Raw genomic sequence first — 23,901 nt, 5'->3', positions numbered from 1 at the left:
ATTCAACCATGACAGCCACATCACCCAAACATATTGCATGACACTCACCGACACACTTCTGTCTCTTTTGCAGGAGAAGGTGGCACACAATCGGAGGCAGCAGGAACTAACCGGAGCAGGAGTGGCGTGCCTACATGTTCTAACCTAAATGGAGGAGACAGTGCTGGCCATTATAGGAAGAGCCATTGCTGAGGCCATGGCCAGCGGCGGGCCTGAATCCACTGAAGATGACGGTATCCTCATACCTAATCCTCCTTCTCACATCCCATTTCCCTCTCAATCCACAATCTCTTCTGACTTACAAGCTGTAGATGGTGTAAGCATGCACTTCATACTTTCTCCTCTCTCCTCACCACAACCTTACCCTTGTGCCTTTTTCCTTTCAGATACCCAAGAACTGAAATCTGGCCAGGAAGTGGAGGAAAACTAAGAAGAGAGTGATGATGAAGAGACACCGTCACTTGATTTCACACTCGCAGACATCAGCTCAGATACTGACTCTGCGCATATCTTAGAGGATAGCATAGAGGCGGGATCTGCACATGGTGAGACACCGGGCACAAGTGCGCTGCAGCCAGGGCAGGGGGCAAGGATAGCGCAGGTGCCAGCTCGCTGGAGGGCAAGGTCACACATGAGTTCTTCTGCAGAGGGCTCAGATGAGGACTTTGATGGGCTAGGCTACAGAAGAAGGCTGATGGGTGTTTGGTGCATTGGTAAGCCTGCCAGAAAGCCTGCGTTCAATGTCAAGGAGCATGGGGGAGTGCGGCACAACTTGGCACAGGGCTTTGTGCAGAGCTTGGAGCCCATCCTTTCCAGCATGGAACTGGTGGCTAACTTCATCAGCACACTTGTGGACGCAATCATGATGCAACGTCAGATGGCCGATACCTCAGGTTCCATTGCAGCACAAGCAGCAGCGACCCAAAGTCTGAGTGCTGCAGTGGAAGCTTGGACTGCTGTCATGCAAGGTCAGCTTGCTGTCATGCAAGCTCAGACTGCTGTCATCATGGCTGTGATGAAGAAGGATACCAGCTTTGCAGGGTGTCACAACAGTCCAGCAATCTGTCCTTCAACAGATTACTAGGATTGCTGAGGCGTCGCCCCGGGGGAGTGGCAGTGGCTCCGTGGAGCACGAACCTGCTGTCCTCTCTCAAGAAGATAGCATTCGTCCTCCCACCCCTGCCACTCTGCCAGTGTCCTTGCTGTTTCCTGTCAGCCAGCCAGCCCAGACTGCTGCCACCCATGTCGAGATGGTGCAGTCTGAAGTCGGGCCTTCTAGACCCAGAGCTGCTCGAGGTCGTCCTGCAAGGCCATCTGCAGTCTCCTCCACTGAAAGTCAGCAGCAGCCTTCCACCAGCCATGCTGCAGTCACTGGGGTAGCACTTCGTAGGAGCACTAGGACAGACAAAGGCACAAAAAAGCCAGGCACTAATGGAAAGCACAAGGGTGATTAGTTTAAGTTTGTATGCAATATGGCATGATTTAGTTTATACATTTGATTTGCAATGTTTATTTTGTGTTGGCTTTTATTTTTGCATTGTGACCAAGAGGATGATGCGATGGTCAGTGACAGAGGGAAGGTAAGGAGTGTGGGATTGTTGTTGAATGTGGAATTGGGGTTGAAGTTATTGGCATCAATTAGCTCTTCACATACAACCCAGCCAGAAAGAGGCCGTCTAGGCTACAGCCTCCCTTCCTCATCCTCCTCTTCTGCCTCCTCCTCCTCGTTCTCCTCTTCCTCCCCCTCCTCCTCCCTCTTCCAGCAGCTTGTCCTGCTCTGCGAGGCCTCTGCTCAATCTCCCAGTCATGCTCAATTCCAAGAGGAAGGCCAACTAGTGCGCCCATGTCTGGGAGCAACTGCTCAGAAGAAATCAACCAACAACTAACCTGTAATTAGTTGATGATCCCTTTAAATAGGGCTGGTAGGGGATCCTTCATGCTGCTTAACACGTGTTCAGCTGTGCAAGGTTAAGAGAGGGCGTAGGTTGGAGTGGGAGCTCCAAAATGGCAGCGCTGGCGTCAAATCAGTGTTGCACGCTGATTGACGTCATGATCTGCCTGCTTCTGCATACTTCCAGCAGACACTAATAGTGCGTGCGTGCTAACCCCTTTACCAAGATGGTATCAGGTGCGCTTCGTGTCAGAAGTGCGTGCGTGCGGCCATTTTGGATCTCTATGGTCACTCATAGCACCAAAAACTTCTTGCACAAGCTAACGTATTAAAAGGTGTCAAATCCAATACAATAACGGACAGAAAGCTGTGGGTGAAGTTTAAGGATAAGCACTAATCCATGCCCAAAATTAAATTCTATTTAAACTACAGTGATTTGGTAGAACTGTGCTAGAGTTTATACATTTGGAACTGAGTCAACTAGTCCAGTGGGAGGGAAGATGTTTTTTTGTGATTTGGGCTCACTGTTACATGACCACAATTTTTAACACTCTCTACCACCTTGTCTGCAAACAAAACACTGGTGTACCACAACCCTTGATAAACACATTGCTTGTTTGTTAATGCCCCAGCTGCACAGAGACATATTCTAACTGAGCACATGAGTGATGTTTGCAGATTTCTCTACTAACACACATTAACAGGTGGGACTTGTTCAGCAAAAGTAAAATGATCTGTTCAGATTTCTATCAAATTCTGAGATCCTCTGAGAGCATTACTGTCAGCATCTTGAGTTATATAGGTTGCTAAAGGTAAAACAATAATTCCACAAACATGCATGCAATCAAATACCTTCCAACATACATTTAATTATGTTGTCAGTTTTCATGACATCTTTAACTTTCCTATATTATAAGAGCTCTTCTGAATCCAAATTTGGACATAAATAATATGTTAGAAGAAGCATTTGTTGCTTCTCACAAGTGCATTAATTAGAAACCATTAGAAATCATTTTAGGAATATATACATATAAACATAAAAGTGATGATCTTAAAGACAACACTGATCCTTAAAAATAATAGGATAGCTTTTCCTCTATAGGTGTCCACTGAGTGCCTGACAGACACAGCGTACCCGATAGAAGACAGCTGCACGCACTTTCCATCCTCCTGGCCATTTGTATGGCTCGGGCCACAGGCCTTCTGGGAATTAGAGGGCAGCTGCAGGCCTTTCAGCACTGCAACTACTCCTGGCTACCGAGATCAGGACCTTCTGGTGACAGCAGCTGCCAGAAGCCCACGGAGTGCATGAAATAGACTACGGAGGGGACCAGTTAAATAAGAAATGATTACTGTCTCCTTCTCTTTGGCCTGCCCAAAGAATGCTACAGGCCTCTAATTATTTGGAGCCCAGGGGAAGGCCACTGCATCAAAGCTCTTCAGGCATTCTTCCGACGGGACATCTAATGAGCATACCTGGAAAAGAATGAGTTGGGGGGCCCCTTCCATCTCTGATTGTATTGCCAAAGCTAGGTCTATGTCTACTACCCTTATGTATCCTATTAAAGCCACAGGAAATCCCAGTACAGCACAATGTGAGCAGAGTCCAGGTCTTTGTTCCATTTTCATCTTTCTTTGAAAGAGGAACATCTCCCTTAATGTGTATCTCAAACACTCCTCAGCTAATATCATTTCTCTGACTTAGTGTAAATCAGAGCTCACAGGCTTAACATAACCTAGGCATGGTTTCAGAGTGGATCTACTTACAGCATTTTGAGGATTTCCACATAGCAGCCGAGGACCCGCTCAGCCTGTGGGCTTAGTTCAATCACCATGGTGCTGCAGGTGGGGCTGACCAGCAAACAGTCAATCAGGCTGGGCTCACTGTCAATGTCGCTTTGGCTGCTGTTGCTGCTGCTGCTACTGCTGCTGTTGCTGCTGTTACTACTGCTGCTGGTGCTCCCTTTCAGTTTCTGATTAACCATGTTGCTCCTTTCCAATTCCACGTGGATCTCGGTTGAGTTCACAATAATGGATTTCATCCTGGCGTCAGTAGTGACCTCCTGCGACACAAGGTCAGGACTGCTATGCAGCAGCCGGAGTGGCAGGTTCGGCTTCCGATCACACTGTTGCTGACAGCCATTGCGTATTTCCTTCAGGCTGGGGGAATTGTCACGACTACAGAGGAACACAGATAATTGTATTGACTGTTAAAACGAGGAGAGAACTTAAAAAGCGTAATCATTTAAATAAGTATAAAATTCGATATTGATTTATATCTTCACCACAAAAACTTGAATGAGTAACCAGTGGCAGAAATATGTGCAGATTTATTTATCTAATTCATGATAAGATCATATTTTCAATCCATTTTTAGTCCTCTTTTCAGTTTTTTTTAAATTATGAGTGACGGACTAATAATTCCATCAGTCCTCTCCAATCTATTCTACTTTATTCAGTAACTAGGACACTTTCAGTGCCAGTACTGTTGGAAACTATTTGTAAACCTGTAGACCAATGAGAGAGTTCAAATCATTTGGGTAGGAATGCTGTAGTCTCACAGAACAGATTTGCAGCCATGACTTGTACATTGTTGCTACTGGTACATGAAACACCTGCCCTAGTACCACCCATGTGTCATACATTTCATCACTTTTTAAACCCTCTTTACTACAAAGCTGCTTATACCTTGCGCTGATTTCCTGACTGCTGGAATGATTGGGTTGCAGATTCCTCCTTAACTTGACAGGATTATGTTTCTCTGTCAATCAATCAGTAATACTGACCAGCAGACAGTCACTTTGGATTTTCAATATCTGATGCAAATGCACATTCTGCTCTATAGTTTTGAGGACTGAAGAGCATTTGTTATACTTTGAAGAAGCACAGTCTTCATCGAAAGACATCTGGCAAATGGTTTCCTGTTTAGGGAAGCCTGACGAAAGGTCATCGGCCTGAAATGTTAACCCTGTTTCTCTCTCCACAGACGCCGCCTGACCTGCTGAGTATTTCCAGCATTTTCTGTTTTTATTTCAGATACCCAGCATCTGCAGTATTTTGCTTTTGTATTGGGGAAATTGAATCATGGATTCATTTTCTCATGAAGATGTCATTCAAATTTGAGAAAATTTTTTGAGATCAGCTTTATGTCATTGCAATGCATGTTTGAAAAAAATGTAGATAAAGGTTCGCCAAATTATTTTCATGCCGACATTGGCCCTATAAGCAAAATCTTTCACAACACACATTAGATCGGTATTCATGCCTAGCATACCACGACATTGAAGAAGGTGGAGACCAGAAGCCACTTTGCAGCCTAGTCAGTCTGATGAGATAATACATCATTATTCAATCGATCCATTTTTGTATCAACACATTAAATAAACATCAGACTTTTGTACAAACCTGTTAATAAATTCTTCATAACAAGAATAAATGGCAGCTAAGCAGACAGCTACAAGGTTTGGTAGAACCCTTGGATGGGGACACTGGCCAGTTGGACCATGCATACTGTAACACAAAATAAGTGAAACCACATTTAGGGAAAAGCAGTTTATATGCTAGAAATTTAAAATATAGCAAAATAATGTGCAGTTATACTGCTCTAGAACTGTGCAATTTAACATTTCATATAAAATGAATGAATTACTAATACAATTGGATACTTAATACTGATCTATTCATTTGGAAAGAAGTTTATTTTACTCTAAATTAAATTATATTGTATCAACCTTTACTATGAACCCTTATTGTTCTAAATATATGGGTCATAACGTCATTTCAACAGTTAATCACGAAGAATGTAGAATTATAGATACCTGTGAATGAATTTCTTCACCACCTCCATTCCAGCGTTCAGTTCATTCAAAGCAAGAATATACTCCTGAGTGAAAAGTCTCAATCGAGGACACTTGCCAAAATCCTGAGGGAAAAAGGATAAAACGTTGTTTGATTCATCAGTCTCTAGTGTCACTGGGCCATCTTTTACAAGCAGCGTCCCAAGCTCCACCAAACACCGCTATAAGACCAGGTTGGCAGAGTTACACTCCAGGTCAGAGCGGTGCAAAAAAGCTCACCATCTGTCACAAGATCTAAGGCGCCAAAGCAGTAAAACATAAATGATTTAATATCAAACCCCTGCTTGAATAATCAGTCTTATAAATTTAATTAAAAAAACAACTTGGCAGTTCTTTTAAAATTTGGCTTTATTGACCGGATCTCTCCTCAGCACTGCCAGGACCACCAAATGGAACCAGGTCATAGAACCTATATTATAGTAACCTATATATATTTTTAAAAATCATAATTAATAAAGTTACTGAAAAATGGATTTCACAGAAGAAAAATATTAATGCCAGTGGTTCTTTCAGTTTAAACATTCATCTTTTTCTTCATCACCTTGGTGGTTTAGCGGGCAATGACAATGGCACTGGCTATTGTAGCACTAAGCCATACAGACTAGATCCCAGGTCCCAGTCCCAATTTATGGTTATCTCAGTCAGGTCAGAAATGAAGATGTTACAATTGGGTTTCTGCTCCTGATTTCTATCCAATGACCTCCAGTGTGCAAGTATGTTACATTGGGTGAGAGCAGGATTGGGCTTGGTTGTGACATCTCCACGGTCAAATAGTCTGCTGACACTCACTGTCCAGACTGACACATGAAGAACAGTCACTTGTGCAATGTACTAGAGGGTGCCCAGCAACCAGGGAACCGTATCCCAGAACGTCAGCACCTTCAGCAGAAGAGGGGAGAAAACTGGAAGAGCTATTTTTACAGCACACAGCTGCTTTCATAGGGTCATAGAGTTATACAGCACAGAAAGAGGCCCTTGGGCCCATCATGTCTGCGCTGGCCATCAAGCCCTATTTATTCCAATCCCATTTTCCATCACTTGGTCCGTAGCCTTGTATGCTATGGAGTTTTTTTAAGTGCTCATCTAAATGCTTTCGTAATGCAAGACCAAAGAAAGGGTTTGTAACAAATGCCAAGAATAAAAGGATCCTGCTTCGTAAACAGTGGAAGCCAACCAACCACATTGTACAGCATGGCTGGACTAACAGTAAACTCACACACTTGAGTTGATTTTTTATGAACAACCTTGGCAGAAAGGGCACCATCGTTATTAGCATTCTTTGAAAAGATATTCAGGTTTTGTCTGACAATATAGGCAAAATGCCATCCGCAATATATTGCTTCTCAAATCCTTTAGACAAATGTCAGTCCCAGTGGAGTTCAAAATATATTAACCAGCATTTTTTTCATCAATTGAAAGAGTTAGCCTAAAACAATGCACCACATAACTCATGGGAAATCAATTGCATTCATTATAAAAATATTTGTAGTAAAATTAATCCAAAACGTTCCTTAGTTTGTTAATATTTAATGATTATATCTCTAATGGTTCTGAAGTTCTTACAGATTGCAGTTACTGGTGGCTATTAATCAAATCAGTGTGCCAAACAGAGGATTATCAAAGTTAACTGTTAAGTATCAGAACAACTTATTCAAAGAAACAGATTTGCTTTCTCCTAATGGTTCTTAGAATTTGATCCCTGCATCAATGAATCCTATACCGCTTATTCTCAAATGATGGGATAGAGTTAATTCTTGTGTTAACATTGCAGAAAATTGATAGAAGAGAATGAGACAAAGACATCTCCAACTTTTCAGCTCCCTGTTGTAGTAAGCTGCTCTTTGCCTATTTTTCCTGAGCCAAAAAACTTTGGAGTAAACATGGTTGGATGAAACCATTTGGCCATTCATCAATTTTAAAATGGTGTTTACTGTTGCTAAATAGGAACTCCTGCAACGCTTGAATTGTGCAACAATATACGCTATGGCTCACAGAATATAATTACAGAGCAAAGAGATTAACTTTTTACATGCCTTCTAACACAGTTGAAAAAATATCTTCTCAACATAACAGAGATACTCATCAGTAAAATGGTAACTCTGAAATCGAACTAGCCAACATCTGACTGCCATGTCAAAGGAATCGGTTCGTCAATAGTACAGTGAGGCTTGCCATCATTCCCAATGTCCATGGACAGCCTATCAGCTTGAGTCAGTGTCTGGAAGGCTCAAATTAAAATTCCGCCTTCAATGAACATTAAAACTTGTTGTCTGTCAATGAGCAAGTTTCATTATAGTTAATACAATGGAGTATATTTGAGAGGCAAAGTAGTTTATCACTGGCCATTGAAAAATAGGATGGAAAAAAATGATAAGAATTCGCCCAGCCCTGCCTTAGAGCAACACACCTCCTGTGTTCTGCCAATCAGAGAACACAAATAAAGATGATAAGGGAGAACCTGCAGCCTACCCCACTCTTCTCTTTCAACTGCAGTCAGAAGTAGACAGAGTATTGAGGACTTCAAGGTGAATTAGATGCATTTGTGATTTGCGTAGATCATTAGGATTTAAATCGAAGGATTTATTCAGTGAAACATCAAGGAAGTGTGCATTTAATCTCTTTCATCTTAGTCCATTTATTTACTACAATTTAACAGATCAGGAGAATTTGTGCTCCATACTAAATCAAAGTTCACAACAGGAATAAAAAATCTGTTTGAATAACTGACTCTTCATCATGACGGTATATTCTAGCTTGTAGCCTAGAAACATAAATTCAGTACAAGTAAAATCACTTCTGCCTCTTGTGGACATCAGTGCCAAATAAAATTGGCTTTGATTGGAAAACCTCAGCTCTAATATGCGAAACCTGAAACTCTTTTGAAGCTGGGATCAACACTGCACAGTTAGATGATCTCAATAGTACCTGGGATTACCATGGGTTCACATCACAGCTGACCTAGACCAATATGTTTCAAAAAGGAACTACTCTATTCATCTGTTGTAATGAGGATTTGGAGCTTTGAACGTTGGCAAAGTACCAATTTATCTGTTCATATTTCAGGTTTAAACCTTTCATTCAATGGGATCTCGGCCAGCTATAATCTCTTCCCAACAGCTGTAATCTTCAGTCTCACAAGGCCCTGATTTCTATCTCCTGCTAGGAATGGGTTCAATCACCTAGAGGACCAAAAATGATGGCCGGAGGTTTGAAGTTTTGTTGAAGTGAACATTGAAAATTACAAATAAAAACAGAAAATGCTGGAAATACTCAGCAGGTCAGGCAGCATCTGTGGAGAGAGGAACAGAGTTAACATTTCAGGTCGATGACCCTTCGTCGGAACTGGAAACAGTTCCGACTTGACCCTTCGTCAGAACTGGAAAAAGTCAAGTCGGAACTGTTTCCAGTTCCGACAAAGGGTCATCGACCTGAAACGTTAACTCTGTTCCTCTCTCCACAGATGCTGCCTGACCTGCTGAGTATTTCCAGCATTTTCTGTTTTTATTTCAGATTTCCAGCATCCGCAGTATTTTGCTTTTGTATTGAAAATTACAAACTCCTCCCCGAACTTGGCTCTTACAGCAATACACTTGCATTAGTCAATTCTTACCATGTTAGTGTCAAGAAGGCTCTCATAGGTCCAGCAGAAATGTTAGTTGGATGCTTATGTTCTGACAACTAACAATGATGAAATTAAGTACAATAACCCTAATAAACTCCAGGGGGGAAAAATTGAGTCGCGTCCCCTTTGGGACGCGAACTTCGCCGGGGTTAGCGCCGCGCCTCCCTCTTGGGGCGCTGCGAGGGAATATCGCGACGCTATGTGCCGCAGCACCATGCGCTGCAGCACGTCGCACCGCATTACTACAGGCTTGCCTCCCCTTCTTAAAGGGGAGGGGCTTTGCGCAGCGCGACCCGGGTCCCAGCTGGGCTACCAGGGATCGGAGTGCCGGCAAAAGAGCCCGGCACTCAAGAGAAGTGCCGGGCTCACGGAGCGCAGCCGGCACTCCATGGGGGGGGGGGGGGGGGGCTGGTCAGGAGGCTGGGGACGGCAACGGAGGCAGGTGCTGGCTGATGGCCAGCAACAAAAACAGCCACCCGCCACCTTGCCTTTAATTAGCGCCGCCCTGGTCGCAGGTAGGCACCCCTGACCCCGGCGGACATAGTGTCCGGCGGTAGGTCAGGGGGCGCTACTGAAGATCGCGGCCAGGTACAAGCGGGGCGCTGCGCATGGCGAAGACATCATCGCCGGCGACACAGCGCTGCGAGGCGCCGACGGTTGCCGCCGCCGCTAACCTTCCGCTGAATTTCACGGGAGGCGTTGGTGGCGCCGCACCCAGGCGCTAACGGAAGGCACAAGACAACCGAATTTTTAGGCCCAGAGATTTGTGCACAAAGTTTAACCTGACATGGCAATGTTGCACTGCTGAAGGTCCGGCCTTTTGCAAGCGATGTTAAGCAGAGGCTCTGTCTTCTCAATTGTATGTTAAAGATCCCATGATACTATTCAAAGAAAAGCAAGGGAGTTTTTCTGATGTCCTGGCCAACATTTATTTCTGCTGTGGGAAAATTGTCTGCTGCATTTCCCTTTGTAATAACAATAGCTACACATGAAGAGTGTTTCTTTGCTTTTGGTACGTCCGGAGGACCTGAAAGGCACTATATAAATGCAAGCTTTTTCTTTCTTTCTTAAACTACCTGTCATAGCAAAGGTGAGCAAGATTCATTATATGCCAATCTTCTACTCAGAGATGTTTCTTGTCTGTTTAGTGATGTCGCTACAAAGTGACTTAGCAATATCTAGCGGTAAAAATTAGCACTGTACTGTCCTCCCTTCGAAAGCATTGCCTGTGAGTTGAATGGTTTCATTACATATTCACGTTTAGATGTTAGTTATATCTCATGTATGTAACAAGGTGCATTTCTTTCTTTTTTCTTTCTCAGTTTCACTCCAACCCAATGCAACTGATTTGTATTGTTTCATTGACCTCATGCAAGTGTGGCATTATTAAACACCGGAGCTTGGACGCTACATCCTGACTCCCATGTCGTTATTGAAAGGAGTTTGGCTGGCTGTCTAACTGCGTACAGACACATACACGTAGGGAGGACAGTACAAGCACTACAACTAAAACATGCTATTTCCTCACAATGGCTAATTTAGCTTGTATCCTGATGCTCATTGGAAGGGTGGGTGGAGTTATCAGAACAAAATGTTGGTGTCTTCTTGTTATAATACTAGCAATACACCACACAATTTGGTATTGCCAGTGAAGATTATTTTGGTTTGGATATGCAGTATCTGTAGTTTTATCACTAACACCAGTCTTCAGCCACTTTGATTCACTCCACGTGATATCAAGAAATGGCTGAGCGCACCGGATACAGCAAAGGCTATGGGCCCCGACAACATCCTGGCTGTAGTGCTGAAGACTTATGCTCCAGAACTAGCCATGCCTCTAGTCAAGCTATTCCTGTACAACTACAACACTGGCATTTATCCGACAAAGTGGAAAATTGCCGAGGTTTGTCTTGTCCACAAAAAGCAGGACAAATTCAATCCGGCCAATTACTGCCCCATCAGCCTTCTTTCAATCATCAGCGAAGTGATGGAAGGGGTCATGGACAGTACTATCAAGCAGCACTTACTTACCAATAACCTGCTCAGCTATGCTCAGTTTGGGTTCCACCAGGACCAATTGGCTCCAGACCGGGGATGGGGGATCTTGGCTACAAGGACAGGTTGAAGAAGCTGGATTTGTTTTCATTAGAGCAAAGGAGGTTGAGGGGTGATTTGATAGAGGTGTACAAGATTATGACGGGTTTAGATAGGCTAGACGGGGAAAGGCTGTTACCACTAGTTGATGGTACAAGGACTAGGGGACACAGATTTAAGGTTTTGGACAAGAGATATAGCGGGGACGGGAGGAAAAACTTTTTTACGCAGCGAGTGGTGAGGACCTGGACCTCGTTGCCGATGGAAGTGGTGGAAGCGGAGACGCTCAATGTTTTCAAGGGGAGACTGGATAGGCACTTGAGGGAAATAAGCTTGCAGGGCTACGGGGATAGAGCGGGGGAATGGCTTGCTCTACAGAGAGCTGGCACGGACTCGATAGGACGAATGGCCTCCTTTTGTGCCGTTATGACTCTATGACTTCATTACAGCCTTGGTCCAAACATGGATAAAAGAGCTGAATTCCAGAGGTGAGGTGAGAGCAATTGCCTTTGATATCAAGGCAGCATTTGACCGAGTGTAGCATGAAGGAGCCCCAGTAAAACTGAAATCATTAGGAATCAGGGGAAAACTCTCCCCTAGCTGGAGTCATACCTAGCACAAAGGAAGATGGTTGTGGTTGTTGGAGGCCAATCATCTCAGCCCCAGGACATCGCTGCAGGAGTTCCTCAGGGCAGTGTCCACTGCCCAACCAGATTAAGCTGCTTCATCAATGACCTTCCCCCCAATGTAAGGTCAGAAGTAGAGATGTTCGCTGATGATTGCACAGTGCTCAGTTCTATTTGCAACTCCTCAGATAATGAAGCAGTCTGTGCCCACATGCAGAAAGACCTGGGCAACATTCAGGCCTGGGCTGATAAGTGCAAGTCACATTCCCACCACACAAGTGCCAGGCAATGGCCATTTCCATCGAGAGAGAGTCTAACCACCTCAGCTTGACATTTAACAGCATTACCATCGTCGAATCCCCCACCATCAACATCCTGGGGGGTCACCATTGATCAGAAACTTAACTGGATCAGCCACATAAATACTGTGGCTACAAGAGCAGGTCAGAGGCTGGGTATTCTGTGGTGAGTAACTCACCTCCTGACGCCCGAAATCCTTTCCTCCATCTACAAGGCACAAGTCAGGAGTGTGATGGAATGCTCTACAGTTGCCTAGATGAGTACAGCTCCAACACCACTCAAGAAGCCTGATAGCAACCAGGACAAAGCAGCACCTCAACCACCACCTTAAATATTCACTCCCTCCACCGCCAATGCACCGTGGCTGCAGCGTGGACCATCTACAAGTTGCACTGCAGCAACTCGCCAAGACTTCTTCAACAGCACCTCCCAAACCCACGACCTCTACTGCCTCCAAGTTCCCCTCCAAGTTACTCCTGTGAAAATCCTGCAACTCCCTATCTACGAATACCGTGGGAGTACCTTCACCAGATGGACTGCAGCGGTTCAAGAAGGCACCTCACCACCATCTTCTCAAGGGCAATTAGGGATGGGCAATAAATGCTGGCCTTGCCAGCGATGCCCACATCCCATGAATGAATATAAAAAAAACTACTTATGCATGGATATAATGGCCTAGAATTTGCGCTAACATTAATGGTGAAGCTATCAGCACTCACCTTTATAATGGAAGAAATCGGACAGCAACTTCTGGAGTATGCACATGCTCAGTTAAACATGGAAATCCAGAAATTGCTGTCAGAGATACCCTGCTTCTCCACAGGGTATGCTGTTGCCGTTCTCGCCAATTGACTCAGCATTGAAATTACTGCAATGGCATGAACTTGCTGTATTTGCCCACTAGTTCTGCACTAAAATGGCTGAAAAGGTTAGGGCTGGTGCATTCAGGAGTAAGTGAATTTTTAACAGAATGATAAGTGATAATTACTGCTGAACAACTTTTCTAGCCCTGAAAAATTTATTTTACAAGTGTGGCGTCTCATTCCCTCAGAAAGAAAATTAGTGCTGTCTCTTATCTCTATTCCTTAATCCCATCTGTATTTCCCAGTCTTTATTGCACTTTCTGTACATCATTTAAATCTAATTTATATTTCCTGCTTTATACTTCCTGGTTTATACTCTGCGTGTCTCAGTGAGGATTCTTCATTCTTGTGCTGCTCACACATGCTGCAGATCCTCTGTAGAGGGCGCCGTGCTGGAAAAGACAGTGGATTAGAGGAAATCTCCACTGACAAGCCTGAGGGCAGCTGTCAGCGAGGTGAACGGTGAGCGCCGTTCCTTTGCCGCCGAGTGCAAAATCTGGGCCAATGATTAAATGGAAAGTAGAAACTCTGTCCTATACTTTAAAGTCAGAGGCTTTTGCAGTGGGACTTTCTCACTACATAATTCGACAAATGCCAAAAACTGTGACCTTTCAGGAAAACAGCAGAATTCACATATTATCTCTCTTTGACAGTTGAGACACTAATACAATCCTGATTATTGAATAAGCAGAGGTCAGATAAAAAAAACAGGTACCAGTCACTACTGGCAGATTCAGAGTCTGCTTCTAATTGACTTTCCACTTCATGATGTTCAGGTTCGATGGGTAAGTTTTATATTAACTGGAAATGGCTATTGACAGCATTTTGCTAATGAACATAATTGTTTATAAACAATAATAAAGAAAAAAGAAAACCTCTCCTTTAGATGTGGTAAGTCTTAATTTTGGGACAGTAAACTCTGGTCTTGCTGGGAATAGTACCAGCTAAATAAATCCAGATTCTTGGGCTAGTGTTACTTTAAAATAGCTATTTAGAAATTGGTTTGCTTGAATGTGGAAATTTACCAGTTCTACAGTAGCTGAATGTAAAAAACATATCCTTCCTTATTAGATTGTAAGGGTCAACTTTAAAGTACAGCAAATATTATAGAAAACTTTCACAGTGCACCAATCAATTTCCTAGTTATACATTGAAAAGAAAAAAAATAAATTTACACTTGGAACATCAGTTATCAATGGACCATCTTGGCAGTTTCAAGAAATGCTTTTTATTTAAACATAAACTCAAAAAAAGAGAACACTTAATTTGGCCACTGATGTCAAGTTGACAATGGTGTCAATTTGAAAAGGGCTAAATCACCTTTAAAATTATTGGCATAATGTGGGCTTATCCCAGCAGAAAAATTGGCGGAGATCATCTGTGCCGCATTTCTGCCTATTTCATTCCTCATCCAATTTTCTGGTTGGGGTTTGTACTGATCTCAGAAGCACTGGCCACTTTGCAGATAATTATATTAAAATTAAGAGCTCCAATAATGTCAGTTAGATATCCGTGCAATTTCCCAGCATTTACGCTAGCATAGCACTCAGGCATCTACCCGCCCATACAGAACAGGCATCCAGGTTGCTAGAGTGTGCTGTTTACAAAGTGCATTTAGAAAGTCATATATAATAAGGTTTATAGCACCATTTTGAGGCTTTTTCTCAACTTTTTTTCCTTGTTTGTTTTGTTTCTTTCCTGTTTCCACCGAGTTGGTCGGGAGGCTTCATGCCAAGTGCACTGACGCTGCTTTTTTAAAAAGTACACGCCCATGATATTGGGACATTGGGTTTCCAAATGAGAATTCTCCTTTATGATTGCTGGAGAAAGAAGCAATGGAAGACAGGTCAAGCGGCACCAAATGCAGACTGCCCCCACCTGCTGATATCCTCCCAACCACATTTACAAGCAGAGGAGCATTTTCAGAGGTGTTATCTTCATTATGCAGAGCTGTTAGAGCATGGAAGGCTTTACCACAGGTAATAGTTGAGGCGGGGACATTTGCATCTCTTAGAAGGAAAAGTGGATGGGCCAAATGGCTTCCTTTCGTGCTGTAAGCTTCTATTGTACCTGGCAATGGCCGCACAGAACTGGCTAAAGAGGCCCTGGGTCAGAAGACAGCCAGAGCTGTGTCATCTTCTCCAAGAGGACCTGAAGCTAACATGCACCACAGCACTAATGTTCAGCTATGCCCTCAAGTCCTCTTTCTCCACCTCCTTCCAATGCTGTAATGCTGTCCTAAGGGCAGGATTCCCTGGAGTAGCAAGCAGGACCATTCTCCTTGTGAACATATCATTCTGCACCATCTCCACTTTACCAGCCATCAAACTGGAGTATTATGCCGCCAAACTGGTTCACTAATGTTTTTTAGAGAAGGAAACTGGCTGTCCTTATCTGGTCTTGCCTATCTGTGATACCAGTCACACACCAATCTGGTTGACACATAACTGCCCTCTGAAATGGCCTAGCAAGCTACTCATGATCAAACTGCCACAGCAGTTCAAGAAGGCCCACTACCAGCACCACTTTCTCAGGCAACTAGGGATGGGCAAAAAAGGCTGGCCTTGCTAGCGACGCACACATCCAGAGAATGAATTTTTAAAAATCGTTCTCCTACCTCCACATTCACTGCATCAGCTATTGGGTTTTACCAGCAATTTTTGTTACCCATACAACATTTTGTAAGGTTCAAATATAACGTTAAAATGCTAGCAGCTTCTGTAAAATCTACCGCCATTCTTATCTCATAGAAAGCCACCCACCTTTAAGTGACTGCATCCCTTTAAATTTACCTACTCCCTTGTAAACAGCCCCTGAAACCTGCTTACATACAATTTATCCCCTGCTCTGCCCACCCCACCCCATTGGTGAATTCCCAAGTGAGAACTTGCCCATACCATGTAAATGAAGCTGATCTCGCAAAATAAGGCAGGATCAGCACACTCCCAGTTTGGCTGGTGCTAATAGCACATCACCTGACTAACACCTGATCAGAAAATCTACCCTGAGATTCTTTAGTCCAGGTAGCATTTCAAAACTCTGACAATCAGATCGCTCAAAACCATTATTCTTTGTGAAGGGGGGATTGGGCGCTAGCTTACCCTGAACTCAATGTGGCCAATGTTAGGCCAAAGTTAAGTATTTGCGAATGGTCCACAAACTCAAGGTAGTTGGGAGTTACAAATGTGGCTTAGTGCTCACATCTAACATATAAAGAATATCATCTCAGTGACAGATGAGCGCCTATACATGCAAGCCAAATCTTTGTCATATGTGCTGCGATTTGCCTACTGGGGCCAGACTTTACAGCCACATTCATGTACTTAGATATATCAGTTTAATAAGACCGTGCAAAAAAAATCTGTTCCGGAAGCCTGTGAAAGTTACCCTTCTTATATTGACCCTGAATTTGCAGTCGGCGGCATAGCTAAGGAGTACGCCGTCGACACCCGAAGGAAATCCGCACTTACCTCGTGCGAACCCCCCACTTCGAAAACTTGCTTTCAAACGCTGCAGAGTTGTGCACAGCGCAGTGTCCCACAGAGCCCAGGAGTGCACCGTTGTGCCAATGAGATCACATGGGGCGGTGCTCCTTTCACTTCCTGACTTTTAGCCAATCAGGAACCAGAGATTGCTGATTTGCCCACAACTCATTTTAAAAGACTATTAAAACATGCATGCCATTCAGTTACAGAAATGAATAGTTCATTGTACAAATAGAATTGAAATGATGTATTTCATATAAAGTATATAAAACAATTGTCTGTTAATAAAATGTAGCGGTGATATTAGTCCCATTCATTTTTCTCAAGCTATTTTCTACCCAATAATCAAGATAAGATGCTACCACTATTTCTAAAAGCAAAACACAGCAGGGGTAATGGACACAATCTCTTTCTTTCAGTATGAATAACCTAATCTGCTGGAAACAAAATTTGCCATGTGTTTATCAATACAAATCATCCAATGGACAGAAAGAGCTCCCTCGATAAATCACATATGGAAGAGAATGGGAGATTAAATACAAATTGGCCTTTTTGTGTGACAGCAACAATGTTTGGAACAGGTTTCCAGTACAATTTTCTCATCCAGTCCCCTTACGCTATGCAACAGGCTTCCTGCTCCTGTTTGCATCAGACGTAAACATTTTCAGCGTAATTAACTCGCAGTAGGTGGGCAATTAGCCCAACGTTTTGCCTGCACATTGATTTGAATGAGGAGGTGAAACGTGCAGCGAAGCCCATGTGCGGTTGAAATTTGACAGATCGCAAGTTCGGGATTTTTAGTGATTTTTTTTAGTGGAAGTGAAACAATCAAACGTGTCATATCTCACACTGGTGGTTTTGCTTGTTTGACCATGAATTACCTAAATGATACGTGACTGCACACCTTATCCACATCTGTCAATCTGATGGGCTTGTCCTTTATTTGACAGTGGAATCCATAGGCTCATGCAATGTACGTAAACAAGACTGATGTGCCTCAATAAATCCGAGACTCGATGTTAGCGAAACAAAACAAGGCTTTTATTGACTTAGAAGGTAACACACAGGAGAGAGGTATCTTCCATCCAGAGCTCTGCCGTACTGGATGTGCTGCAGGCTGGGCCAGCTTACATAGGGGCCAGGTATGGGCGGAGCCCTACACATAGTACAATACAATGGGCCAGGTATGGGCGGAGCCCTACACATAGTACAATACAATGGTGAGGAAACGGAACAGAGGTAAGGGAAATGAAACTGAAACCAACCACAGTCACAGGCAGTGATGAATGGAATATTTCATCACAAAGACAACACAAAACAAGTATTTGTGATCACTTTGGTATGCAAATTGTAAAATATTTAAATTTGTGAGGCCATCAGTTTTAATGAATGGAAATCATGGGCAGCACACCTGTGATTTCCCGATATATGTGGCTAATAGGCAAGGCTCCCCATCGGTCACACGTATTCATAAGTTTAGTCCTATAAGCTTGGTCCTCTATGTTTGGTCCCATATGTTCAAAGGCTGTGATGGATAAACAGAACCAGAGCTGGAACTAGCTGCAGGAAAAAGGGGCCCATACCTGGCTGCAAAATTAACTATGGGCTCGCTAAAGGGAGATTACTTGTACAATGCATAAAGCGTCCTAACAGGCTGCACCATAATGTTAGGATGTGGGTTTGTAACTGACTATCCGCAAGACAAGTTAATGCTTGTTCGGGAAATTAGAGAGGAAATACCTCCCCCACAGAGAGGAATGGAAACTCAGTCACAAAAATGGGGTCATACTACTTTTGGAGACATGGTTAAGAGCAAAGGAGCCTGATTATTTTCTCAACTTAAATCAGGAACAATAATACACAGCACTGGGGGTTTGCAGAAAGGATCAAATAAAATAACAAAATTTGTGGGGACAAAAGGCTGAAGTATAGCAAACAGTCACTATGCAGCCAATCATATTTCATACAAAAGCAAAATACTGCTGGAAATCTGAAATAAAAACAGAAAATGCTGGAAATACTTAGCAGCAACGTTTTAAGCTGCACGGCCATGTATGTGTGTGGATTTTTGAACGGGCTGCGTGACCCGTTAAAGGGACATTGCTCAGCAGGTCAGGCAGCATCTGTGGAGAGAGAAACGGAGTTAACGTTTCAGGTCGATGACCTTTCATGAAGGGTTCTGATGAAAGGTCATCGACCTGAAACAAATTTGGCCCAGAAATTCCGTTCACAGGCCTCCCGCGGGCGGAGGGCTGCGATCTGGAAAAATCTGCGCCTGGACCGGAGGGCTCCCGGGAGGCACAGAGTTCCACTGCTGGGCCTCTCCAAACTGCCAGTGTGCAGGGCCCACGTATCCCAGAGGCGCAGGCGGTTCGCAGCATCCCTGGGAACATGTGGGCCATGGGGAGCCAATCAGAGAAGGGAATCTCCATTCATAGATTTGACAGGAAGACCTGTCAAATATATGAATAGAAATCACCCCCAAAAACATAGTAAAACTTTAAATAATTTTTTTTTTAATTACATTTTTTAAATGTCTTTAAATTACATAAATTAACTATTTTAAACAAAAATGTTATTTATTAAAGTTTTTAACGGGGCTAAAAATAAACTTACCTTTCTTTAAAGTATTTTTAAATGATAAATCAGTGGAAACTTTTTTTAAAACTTTTTTCAACTCTTATCCTGGTAAAAGCAGGAATTGTGCCTGTTTTTACCAGGCGCAAGAACTGTAAGTGTTTTCTATGGGCGGAGGGTCTCCAAAAAACGGAACTCTCCACCGCAGAGGCCCTTCTCCCGGGCAGCCGGAGGATCTGTCAAGAGCTTTCTTGACAGATCGAAAATGCCGGTTTCCAGCGCATGCGCAGTGCATGCCTGTAACCGGCATTTCCGTTGGCCCTAAGGGTGAGTACACAGCGTGTACTCACCCGTAGGGACCAGAATTTCTGCCTCGTTAACTCTATTTCTCTCTCCACAGATGCTGCCTGGCCTGCTGAGTATTTCCAGCATTTTCTGTTTCAATCAAACTTCATTGTTGGTTGCACAATGTTTAAGGGGTCGCACTCTTCAACTGCAGTGACTGATTAACCAATCTAATCAATTTTTTGGAGCTATATGCAATTGGCTATTTGCGCTACTGAAACATTCCCATTACTTAATAGCTGATTCTGAAGAAAAGGAGAGGCCTTAAGGAAATTGGCATGATGCCTTTGAATGGCTTTGAATTCTTCTGTCCTCCCACCCCCACCCAGAAAAATAAACAGAGGAGGTTTCATAGGTAGATGTTACTCACCTCAGAAAAGCCAGTATTGACTTGTGTGGATTCTTATGTTTTATTAAGCCAGAGCTTGTCAAGTGAATTCTCTACGTGTACAGAGTATAAATGTATTCACAACCATATTAGATATTTTGCAACATCTTTAATTCATGATTGTAAAAGGGAAATCATTCACAGGAAGTTGTTTTCACATGTGAATTCAAGTGGTAATGTGTTGCCAAGTGTGTGATATCCTATTTACGACGTAATTTGTGTTTGTGGCACTTTTTTCCTGATTGTTTTAGAAATCTAAGTGCACAATTCCATTTCTGTTCAGATCAGCACAGCATATCAGCAATCAAAAATATTCTATAGGTATGTGAAAAGGAAAAGACTGGTGAAGGTAAATGTAGGTCCTTTATAGTCAGAGACGGGAGAATTTATAATGGAGAACGAGGAAATGGCAGAGAAATTAAATAAATATGTTGTTTCTGTCTTCACGGAGGAAGACACAAAATACACCTAGAAATACGAGGAAACCAAGGGTGTGATGAGAATGAGGAACTTAAATAAATTATTATTAGTAAAAAAACAGTACTAGCAAAATTAATGGGACTAAAAGTCGATAAATCTCAAGGACCGGATGACCGACATCCTTGGGTTTTGAAAGAGGTGGCCATTGGGATAGTGGATGCATTGGAAGTCATCTTCCAAAATTCTATAGATTCTGGAACGGTTTCTGCAGATAGGAGGATAGCAAATGTTGATTGTTAATCTACAGCCTCCGTCTAGTTATTGAAGAACACCATACTTTAAGATTCACGGATTCAACAGTGGCGACGAGGTCGATTCGAATCTACCTGCAACTCTGCATTTCCTTCCAAGGATTCGTTCCGGGAGGACGGTGGCAGAAAGTCAAGGCCAGAAGCACGGGCGTCGACCACGAGCAACCGCCCAGTCATCCAGCAGAGAGTGAACATCGCAGGGGAGGCTGTTGAGAGCTCGGCTTGGTTCTCCAGCCACGACGATCCAGCAACAGACTGGCAACGGGTACAGCGCAGACCCTTCCCGGACAGCGGCGGCTGGAGGCCGAGCAGCATCGACGGGGTAAGAGAGAGGGTAAACCGCACAGGGCGCAGCCGGGGGTTGAAGACCGAGCGGCGTCGATGGAAAACAAAAAGAGAGGGTAAAGCACAGCCAGGGTTCAGGACCGAGCGGCGGCAACGAGAGAGGCACACAGGAGAACGCGCAGAGCGCAGCCAGGGCTCAAGGGCTGAGCAGCGTCCGCAGGGAAAGAAAGGAAGCGCGGGAGACGCCATTTGAGCCACGGAGAAGAAGGGAGAGCGCGGGAGACGCCATTTTTGAAGCCGCAGCGGATAAGGGAGAGCGTGGGAGACGCCATTTTAGACAGTCTAACCACACCCAGGGATGCCGAAGAGTGGCAGTGTCACTGCGTTCGACAATGAAGTCGAAGATTGGGCGACATATGTGGAACGCATTGAGGTGTACTGCAAGGCGAATGAAGTGCCAGATGCCAGGAAAGCACTGGTTTAGTTGAATTCCATGGGTGCAAAAATGTATGGCTTACTGCGAAACCAAATAATCCCAGAGAAGCCAGTGGATAAGGATTTTGAAAGCATAGTGGAAATCCTACAGGACCACTTAAACCCCACACCGCTGCTGATAGCAGAAAGATTTAAGTTCCACAAAAGGAACCAGCATAAAGACGAAAGTAATGCTGAGTATTTAACGGAACTGCGCAAGCTATCGAAACACTGCCAGTTTGGAATGGGACTAGCAGATACGTTAAGGGACAAGTTTGTGTGTGGGCTTCAAAGTGAAGGAACCCAGAAACGGCTTCTATCAGAAAAGGATCTTACGCTGGACAAGGCTTTCAGCATGGCAGTATCACACGAAGCAGCCGCACGGGGCGCTGCAGAGATACAACGGAGACTGCAAGAATATGGCACCAATGAAATGTCATATGGAGCAGGGAAGTGTTATCGCTGCGGCAGAACAACACACGACCAGAAGGATTGTTGGTTCAAGGACCAAGTGTGCAGACAGTGTGGAAAAGCAGGGCACATAGCAAGAGTCTGCAGGTCAGGGAAGAAAACCAGCAGCAAGAAATCTCCACAGGAGAAGTACAAAAAGGTACATAAGGTGATGGACAGTAGTTCAGACGAACAGAAAAGTGATACAGACTCCGGAAGCAAGGAGCTGGGTTGTCTGAAACTACATAATGTAATCAAAATGGAGGATCACCAGACTATCTGGGTCACGCTCAAGATAGACGGAGTACAAGTGAAAATGGAATTGGACACAGGATCAGCCCTAACAGTCATAAACCGAAGGGACTACAAGCGGCTATTCTCACATATACCCTTGAAAGCTACAGAGATTGTCTTGAAGACGTACACGGGGCAAAAAGTCTACCCCAAAGGAAAAATAAGGGTGAACGTGATATACAAAGGCCAGGAAATACCAAAAATGGACCTATATGTATTGCCAGATGGAGGACCACCACTACTAGGATGTGAATGGATCCGGAAGATACAATTAGATTGGCATTCCATACAGGCACTGAAGGTTGAGGCCAAAAAGGATGACGACGTCACACCTGGACGACTGTCAAAAATGCTAACTGACGCACAAGATGCGTTCCAGGAGGGACTCGGAACACTAAAAGGCATAACAGCGACGATTAAAATAGAGGAAAATGCAAGCCCAAAGTTTTTTTTAAGGCCAGACCGGTGCCTTATGCGATCCGACCAACCGTCGAAGCAGAGCTGGAAGGTTTGGAACATTCAGGAGTACTGTCCAAAGTGGACTGGAGCGAGTGGGCTACACCCATCGTCCCTGTAATGAAGAGGTCGCTGAGTAATACGCCTGGGGAACCAAAGAAGGTCCGCATCTGTGGGGATTTTAAGGTGACAGTGAACCCAGTCCTTCACACGGTACAATATCCGCTTCCACGGATTGAAGATATTTTCGCCTCGCTATCTGGAGGAAAACGCTTCACTAAGATTGATCTGGCCCAGGCGTACCTGCAAATTGAGGTAGAAGAAGCCTCGAAACAATACCTCACGATCAACACTCATAAAGGTCTCTACCAATACAACCGGCTGGTGTTCGGGGTAGCATCGGCTCCGGCTATTTGGCAAAGGGCAATGGATCAGGTCCTGCAAGGGATTCCAGGGACCCAGTGTTATTTGGACGACATCCTGGTCACGGGCGAAAATGACAGTGATCACCTCGCCAACCTGGAGAAGGTGCTCACTAGATTGAAGGAATATGGGCTACGAGCTAATCGCCACAAGTGCGAGTTTTTCCAGAAGCAGATCTCGTATTGTGGCCACGTTATTGATGAAGAGGGGTTACATAAGTCCCCTGAAAAGATTGAGGCAGTAGTCAAGGCTCCAGCACCGGAAAATGTGTCACAACTGAGGTCGTTCCTCGGGCTGGTGAACTACTACCATAAGTTCTTACCAAATTTGTCTACAGTATTACACCCACTGAACACCCTACTGCAAACAGGGGTACCATGGAAGTGGAATGACGAATGTAAACGAGCTTTCCAGAAGTGCAAAGAATTGATCGCATCAAAAGAGGTGTTGGCCCATTTCAACCCAGCACTACCAATTCGGTTGGCGTGTGATGCATCACCCTATGGTATTGGAGCGGTGCTGTCGCACAAATTCCCAGATGGGTTGGAGAGGCCAGTAGCCTTTGCGTCTCGCTCACTAACCTCAGCCGAGCGCAACTACGCCCAGATTGACAGGGAGGCCCTCAGCCTAGTATGGGGAGTAAAAAAATTCAACCACTATCTGCATGGGCAGAAGCTCACCTTGCTGACTGACCACCAACCACTTGTCTCCATCTTTAATCCAAAGAAGGGCGTTCCGGT

The 23,901-nt window shown here is 44.1% G+C and overlaps 1 protein-coding gene across 4 annotated transcripts in view; it reads right to left on the bottom strand.

Annotated features, from left to right (window-relative positions):
* Positions 1-23,901, bottom strand: part of cmip (c-Maf inducing protein) — a 251,793-nt gene that overhangs the window by 50,443 nt on the left and 177,449 nt on the right. For all 4 annotated transcript variants that reach the window (XM_085991750.1, XM_085991752.1, XM_085991751.1 and 1 more), the window contains exons 8-10: positions 5,710-5,813; positions 5,297-5,401; positions 3,659-4,069 (exon numbers count right to left, since the gene is read on the bottom strand). In XM_085991750.1, coding sequence (XP_085847876.1) covers positions 3,659-4,069; positions 5,297-5,401; positions 5,710-5,813 — 620 coding nt within the window. The remainder of the gene's footprint in view (positions 1-3,658; positions 4,070-5,296; positions 5,402-5,709; positions 5,814-23,901) is intronic.

The sequence above is a fragment of the Somniosus microcephalus genome, chromosome 6 (assembly GCF_052327205.1).
Source record: "Somniosus microcephalus isolate GS21.2 chromosome 6, FLI_Smic_1.0, whole genome shotgun sequence".
Taxonomy (NCBI): domain Eukaryota; kingdom Metazoa; phylum Chordata; class Chondrichthyes; order Squaliformes; family Somniosidae; genus Somniosus; species Somniosus microcephalus.
The sequence above is the reverse complement of the archived record's forward strand: the minus strand, read 5'-3'. Positions and strand labels throughout refer to the sequence as shown.